This window comes from Fukomys damarensis, unplaced genomic scaffold, assembly GCF_012274545.1.
Source record: "Fukomys damarensis isolate Sample0158 unplaced genomic scaffold, DMR_v1.0_HiC HiC_scaffold_19, whole genome shotgun sequence".
NCBI lineage: Eukaryota > Metazoa > Chordata > Mammalia > Rodentia > Bathyergidae > Fukomys > Fukomys damarensis.
In genome coordinates, this window is record NW_022900931.1 from 41,209,868 (window position 1) to 41,217,993 (window position 8,126).

Genomic DNA, 8,126 nt, shown 5'->3' on the forward strand with positions numbered 1-8,126 from the left:
AGGCACGAGGCACGGTGCCGGGCACAGTGACAAAGAGCTGCCCTTAGCTGCCAGCGGGGAACGTGGACACCGCGAAGCCGTCACCCCGCTGCCCACCACCAGCAGGCGGCCGAGATGTCAGCCGCCGGCGCCCGGGGCCTGCGGGCCTTGCATCACCGGCTCCTCGATAGAGTGGAGCTGATGCTGCCAGAGAAACTGAGGCCTCTGTACAACCACCCGGCAGGTAGGTGACGACCCGGAGTGGGTCCCACCAGCCTCCCGTCGCTATCCCTATACGCTGACACGGTCCTGGCCTCTGGCGGGCTCGCGGGCATCCTCCCCTTCCCCTGTGAATCGGTTCTTCTCCTGGCCCTGGCTCTTACTCTGCATTTCACCTTACCCCTGCCTGCGTCTCCAAACTCGCGGGTCTCAGGACTTTCGTTGCTTCGCTTCCTGGAGCGCTACTCGAACTCTGGACATGGCCTGGGCATTTGACGTCCCCACCCCCACCCCCGTCCTCGGCCGCGGAGCCCTCGTTGTCCCCTCTTTCCCTGCACTAATCATCACCCACGAGGGAAGGAACTGGGTAGGTGGCTTGTCGCAACTCAGGGTTTGGAGGAAAGGTCATACTTCGTTTGGCTCCTGCAGGCGGAGGCCTGCACAGCTTGCCTGGCCCCAAACTGGACGCGGGACCCGGGTTACGGAGTCCGTGTCTTTCCATCCTATTGCTCCAGCTTGTTTCTTTAATTCTGTCTGTATAAAATTACTAAACAAGCTGTGCTGGACCTTTTTATACATGGGCAGATTTGAATATAATTCTGCTCTACCCCATGCTTAACTGTACGTGTGACCTTGGGTAGAATCCTAGATCTGTGTCTTGCTTGCTGTAAAATGTGGGTCGATGTGAGGATTTAAAATAGCATATGTGCTCCATTCTCTGTAAATGCTCAATAAACGTTAGCTTTCTCTTGTCCTGCTGTAAAACAGTGTTCTTGTGGTTGAAAAAAAAATCCATAAGAAAGTGGTGGAAGATCCCACCGTCCAAGTCTTTTATTAAAGACAATTCTGTTATTTCTTCTGTGAAATGGGAAGTAATAATACTTATGTGGCTGGGGACTAAAATCAGATGTATTCTGAGATCCGTTTCAAGCATAAAATTTAGCAAATGGGAAAATATTTTAGAAATTGAAAGATTGAAGCGCTTCTGAAACAGGAACATTTTCTCCTTGCGAAGTTAAATCTATATCCTGCGGTTGGTGTCATTAGGAAAGTTGTCTAGTCCTGCGCATATCTGAGTCTTGGGAGTCTGAACTGGTTACTAAATCTGATTTGCACTCTGATAACGGAGTGAAGTATGCCTCTAAATTAGACATTAGTTTAACCCTTCTTACTCTTCACTGCAGTGTCGAACCCATTACAAAACTGATCTTCAAGGAGAGGCTCCTCCCGATGAGGAAGTCTAATTTGCCTCTCAGTTGTTTTTGCCCTCGCTTTTGGAATTGTGCTGTGTTTTCTGGTAGAAAATTTCAGGATAGAAGGTTTGGGCAATGCTCTGTAATGATCTGGGCATTGCAGAGTCGACTGGATTCTGTGGAGTCAACTCTGACCCCCTTAAGGGCAGGTGGAGGAAGAACAGTTTTAACCTACTTTAAGTCATAAAGAATCGGCAGGTAGTCTTATGTTGGTCTTGGCTTTTAGCCACCTATAATTACTGCTTATAATACTTTACTCAAACTCACAATAAAGAGTAGATTGTGCATCTCATCTGGACATCCTTGGATTACTTCACTGACTTTAATCCCTTTTCAGTGTAGCAGAAGGAACACAGGCTTGCAAGCCAGACAAACACAAGTTAAGTCTTGGCTGTGTGACCTTTTTCCTACATTCTCCAAGCCTTAGTTTTCTAGTCTATAAAATGGGAATCATAATCATCACCATTTAAGGACTGTTGCACAAATTAAGTGATGTAATGTCCGTAAAACATACACCACGGTATTTGCACTTAAACTCTCAACATACGTTAGTTCTCTCCCTTCTTAGCTTGTAAACAGTATGCGGAGCGAGGCACCTGTCACTGCAAATTTAGCACGGATGAAGGAAGGGAGAAGCAGGAAAAACACAACTGTTAGTACCGAGTAAAACTCAGAGAAATGATTATGGTTCTAAGAGTTATCCAAAATGAATATCCAAGGGATTTTTATCATTAATATGTATGCCCCAGCAGGCAACAAAGCATTTTGTATCTAAGTATGTATCGCAGCTGGGATACTATGGGCCCAGAATTTGGAGAGCTTCACCCTCTAGTTGCCTGTGTCCTTCCTAAAGGAATCATGTTGCTCGGCTCAGATGTGGGGATGTTGCTCCCCGCCTCAGCACACGACCACCATCTCAAACAAACTCTCGGCATAGCTATAGTCTAGGTGCTGTATTTGTCAGAAAAATAACCTTGAAGCCATGTAGGACAGCATTTACTGAAAAGCTAATTTGGTTCTGTGGTTTGTACTGTATATGGTTTTAGTGTCTGCCAAGGCTTCCTTCCCATGTAGAAAGTTAATCTTTACTGCGAGGCAGTGGTGGCATGCCTGCTGTTTGTTTGCTTTTTTTGTTTCTTGTTGGTTTTGTTTTTGTTTTTGTTTGAGGCAGGCTCACCCTTTGTAGTTCAGGCTAGTGCTGAACTCATTATGTAGCCCAGGCTGGCCTCAGACTCACAGCGATCCTCCTGCCTCAGCCCCTCAGGTGCTGGGATTACAGGTGTGCGCCAGTAATTACAACTAGCTTTGGTACAAATAAAAATGAATGATTTACCACGCCAAAGACCAGTTCCTGAGGATGTGTGTGTGTGTGGAGTGGGTCACATGACAGCAAACAAGGGGAGTTGAGTAAAGGGAGGGGCAGGGATGGGACGAGGTTGAGCAGAAGTACCAAGGTCTGGGGAGATAGAAGTTCAGGTTCCTGGGTGCCAGTGCGCACAAGGTGACTGCAGATAAAGTTCACATGCCGTCCTCTGGAAAGAGAAGAAAGGGTTCCGAACGCTCTCACTGTGGCGACATTTGAGGAGATGGACTCGTGTCACCTGACGTAAACGTTTCATGGTGTGTACACATATGGCAACATCACGGGGACCCCAGTGACATGTGTGATCTTGGAGACCTGGAACCGTTCAGTAGGAGACTTCTTCACGCTGGGACGACGTAATGGATGCCGTGGCCCATCATGTGCACGTGTGTGAAGAACGGCCGGTTCTTTTACAAGGAGGACGTCTCTGCTTGGAGAAAGAACCAAGTGTGCACAGGCGGCCTACTTTCTGGGTAGAATGCCCATAATATTTTACTAATAGTCACTCCCCACGAAGACATTAGAAAGTGAAATTTGGTTTATCAAGTATATGAGGAGAAGTTTGTTCGTGTGTTTGAAAACTTGTTGCGATTTGGTTATGATGTTTGCTTGCAAAAATTCTCAAATTCTCTGGAAAGTTTGAACTTTAAAAAAATCAGTTTTGGGCCAGAGATTTAGTTTAGTGGCACCACGCCTGCCTGGCAAGTGCAAGGTTTTATGTTTGATACCCAGGACCAGAGGAAAAAAATCAGTTTCACTTTAAAAATGCGACAAATAATAAAATACAAAAACAGCTATCATTCTGTGCATTTTTTATTGTTCATAAATAGGCCATATATTAAATATATATGTATATATGAAATTTTCGTATGGTGTTTCTGACTTGTCAGTAGTTGAGACTTTCAATTGCCAAGAGTAAATTTTTGAGAAACAAGGAAAAAATGTTACTGGTTTTGTCTAAAAGAATGTACTTTTAAAGCACATGCCTGTAATCTCAGTATTTGGGAGGCCGAGGCAGGAGGATCTCATGTTTGAGGCCAGCCTTGGCTACATAGCAGATTGGAGGCTGGCTTAGGCTACACAGCAGGACCATGTCACAAAATGAAAAAAAGTTAAAAGGACTGGGGCCATAGCTCAGTACAAAAGCCCTAGTAGCATAAATAGTAATAATTAGATAAGGTAAAATGAACTGGTAAACTAAGTTTTCTTTGCACTGTCTTTAATCCACTGGCGACAGCTATTGCAGCGCTACTTCTTTGCATTTATGGATACCTGACTCTGATTATCTATAATTTGGCAGCATACCCTGGTATCTCGGAAAAATTAGCAGTTCAGACTATTGTATATTTGCTACTGCCATTTTTTTGTTTAGTGCTTGGCAGTTGCTAAACTAATTTAGAGTTAGTTTTCATTGCTTAAAATTATTCACTAAAATACCTCTCGATCCAAGGTTCTAGCAACCTGGATTTCATGTTTGAAGCTTTGTGTTGTTTTTAGTTTGGGGTTTGGTTTGATTTGATTGTGGCTGGTACACGGTTAATATTTTTAAACTTACACAGCTTGGAGCAGTTGAGTAAATTAGTTACTAGGCAAACCTCCTGAAAAACTTGACCATTAACCCCAAAAGATCAGGCATTTCACCTTGGAAAGACATTAGAATCTAGAGACATTATTCAGAAGCAGATTTGGGGTAGCAGAATAAAAAAAATTGGTTTTACAACAGGAAAAGAGGCATCTTTAGACAAGTTCAAAATAAAAATGAACACAAGTCAGCTGATACTGCAGTTGCACACTGACTTAGCTCAAGTGATGAAGTTAAGCTTTGTGCAGGGACAAAAATAAACTTAGTCATTGAAGCTAGGTGATATGCCTGTAATCCCAGCACTTGGGAGGCTGAGGCAGGAGGATTGCTGCAAGTTTGAGGCCAGCCTGGACTACAAAGTGAGATTCTGTCTAAAAAAAATAATAAATAAAAAGTAAATTTAATTATTGACACTCTATATGATCCAGAGGCTCTGTGTATGACCAAGAAAAATGATCTTGGTGTAATGGTAGGTATCCTAAAAGTCCAACCTAAATTAAATTGCAGAGGAGTTTGAAAAGACCAACAGTACAATTGGCAGGGAGAGAATGAAGGCCATTGTCTAACGGAAAGCTTTTTTAGGGATTAGCATCCTTCCTAGGCTGGGTTAATGTAATAAAATTCTTTTGACAAATAAATACTTGCCAGCTAGGCATGGTTGCACGCACCTGTAATCCTAGTATTTGGGAGGCTGAGGCAGGAGGATCAAGTTTGAGGCCAGCCTGAGCTATAGAGTGAGTTCAAGGCCAACCTGGACTATTACAACAAGACCATATCTTAAAAGACAAAAAAAAATGTATTTATCAAGGAAGATTAAGACATAGGCTTTGTCTTTAAGCAGTCTAGAGTCTGGTGAAAGTGACAGATGCCTGTATAGTCATTTAATTAGTATAGAAAACAATAGATGAGCATGCAGGCTGCTCTGGCAGCTCAGAGAAGCAGCGTTTGACCTAACCTGGAAGTTAGGTGTCCTTGAGTTAGGCAAGGACAAGGAAGAGTTTGGGGAGGGCTGGCATAAGCTGGAGTGTAGAGCCATAAGCGGAGGGAAACTGGTTGAACATTTCCTGGTTTAGGCCAGAGTCCCTCCCTCTCTTTCCTGAGGGTGACCCTGCTGAACATTACTAGACGTTGAGTGGCATCCTGACCTCTGCCACTAGATGTCAGCACCACCACCACCCGTACCACCAGTTCTGGCAGTTTAAACTGTCTCCTGGACACAGACTTCCCCTGGGGGCACAGTCACTCCTGGGTGAAAAGCCCTGATCTAATCTAACATTAGATAAGTTAGGATGCCACGTTTGTATTCTGAACCTAAATGCCTTCCTGTGTTCTTTTAAATTCCTTTTTTCTCTAGTATTTTTTTTTTTTTTTGAGACAGGATCTCACTGTGTAGTTAAGACTGACCTGAAACTCACTGTGCATCCCAGGCTGGTCTCAAACTCACAGTGATCCTCCTGCCTCAGCCTCCCAAGTGCTGGAATTACAGGCATGCACCGCCATACCCGGCCTCCCTAGTAAACTTTTATTACAGTTTCACTAGTCTTTACCAAAGAAGAAAGAAACTAGTTTCCTCAGCTTTTCTGGACAGAAAAAGTATGTGACTAGGGTTCTGGGAAAGGGTGGCTGTGATCAGAACAGTATAGAACGTAAGGAACTGGATAAAAGATAAGTACAGTAAAGCGGAAAACGAATTTGGATAGATTTCTTTCTTGTTTGGTTTGGTTTTGCTTGAGACAGGGTCTCACTATATGGCTCAGGCTGGCCTCGAATTCACAGTGATCCTCCTGCCTCAGCCTCCCAAGTGCTGGGATAACAGGCATGTGCCACCATTCCCAGTTTAGATGGATCTTTTCTTTTCATTCATTGTAAGAACATCAAATTTAGAACACTTTGCTAGTTTTATTCTTATAGTAACCATTTCTGCACTATGTCCAGATATGTTCCACAACTAAAATATGGAAATGTATTTTTTAGGGCTGGAGTTTGAACCCAGGGCCTCATGTGTGCCAAGCATGTGCCCTACCGCTCAGTGACACCCTCAGCCCTGAAACATGAAAAATGTAGAGGGATAAAGGAAGACAAAAATCCTGAGACACCAGCTACCTGGAAAAAAAATGAATCTAACATTAAAATCATTTGTGCCCACAAGGAAAGACAGGCTGTGCCACAATCTTCTAGCGTGTGAAGAATCACACGCTAGGAGATTGTGGTCAGTCTTTGAAGATAGCAAGAAAATACAATTTAGATTGCAGTAGATGAACTTTAGGCTTAAACTGGGAAATCGGCACTTAAAGTGTAAGCCAGGCTTATCAACTTGTAGATAGCAGCTGATACAAAAGACACCCAAGGCTTTTGTGCTGAGCTACACCCCTGGACAGCTCACTTTTATTTTGAGACAGGACCTTGTTCAGTCACGAAATTGTCCTAGCTAGTCTCAAATAATGTGGTCTCTTTTTTTTTTTTTTTAGACAGGGTCTCACTGTTCAGTTCAGGCTGGCCTCAAAGTCACAGTGTGGGCCAGGCTGGCCTCGGACACATGGTAGCTCCCTGCCTCAGACTCCCGAATGCTGGGATTGCAGGTGTGTGCCCTCACACCTGGCCTAAGCTGTGATCTTCTGTGCCAGCCACACCCCCTCAAGTTCTGGGGTTACACCCCTAAACCGTGGCACCTGGTTCTGCATTGTTTGGATCGGCTTGATATTTACATCAGAGAACAGTGACTTGCAAACACATTCAGGAAGTTTAAGATCAGTTATATTCACAAGTATTTTTTATTTGGTTAAAAAATATATATATAGGCCTGGAGATCAGTGTGAAGGCCATGAACTCAGGCCCCAGTACCACAAAAACAGACAATTACTTGTGACTATAATTGGATCTTAAACTTCTTGAATTTATTTTTAAGTCACAGTTCTCTTATTTAAAAAAACAGCTTCATTTTCATACTAGGAAATAAATGTATTTTGTTGATCCAGCGTTGTAAGCGCAAACACAGCACATTAAAGGCTCTGGTAGCTAGGAGGCTTAGCATGTTTGTGGTGTTTTCAGTTAACCCCGGGCAAAACCTTTCTCTGTTTTCACTATATAGAAGTTAGTAAGGAGCAGTAGTTTTAAGAATTAGAAAGCTCAGGTTATCATCTGCTGCCAGAGCAGGTTGTGAGCCCTCTCTGAGCCTCGTAGATAAACTGAAGCTTTGGACTAGATGGCTTCCGAATTTCCTTCCAGCTCGAAAGCGGCAAACGTCTGATTCCAAGTCGTCTAGGAAGCCAGTGTTTTCTATACTTGACACTGATTTAACATTTTGCACAAAGCATTTGAGTCCAAGAGGGCCACGGCAGTGAGCTTGCTGTGGACAGGTCTGCAAGTGGGCCTTCATCTTGTCCGGAGCTTGGCAGGCTCCCTGGGCTGTGGGCTCTGGCTGAATGCGTGCTTCGCATGGGCAAGGCCCTAGGTTTGGCCCCCAGCACCCCCCAAAAGACCGGTCCTTTGATTTATAATAGAATATGTAGAACTTTTGCAAGAACTCTTACCATGATGCATATGGTAAAATGTCATTTATAGTTAAAATATAATAAAATGAATACACATATATCTAGTGAGGTTAATATAACTAAAATTTCTTACGTTTTTCTTATTTTTCAATTTCCCCAATTTGAAAATTACCAGTGGATGAACTAACATTAAAGTCCATATTCAAGGCAATGCACTGAGAATGGTTTCCACAACCACC

At 43.5% G+C, this 8,126-nt stretch overlaps 1 protein-coding gene across 1 annotated transcript in view; it reads left to right on the top strand.

The window, feature by feature from the left end:
- Positions 1–6: 6 nt before the first annotated feature.
- The window catches only part of Mpc2 (mitochondrial pyruvate carrier 2), a 19,986-nt gene continuing 11,866 nt past the window's right edge, over positions 7–8,126 (top strand). The window contains exon 1 of the mRNA XM_010633958.1: positions 7–223. Coding sequence (XP_010632260.1) covers positions 115–223 — 109 coding nt within the window. The 5' untranslated portion in view covers positions 7–114. The remainder of the gene's footprint in view (positions 224–8,126) is intronic.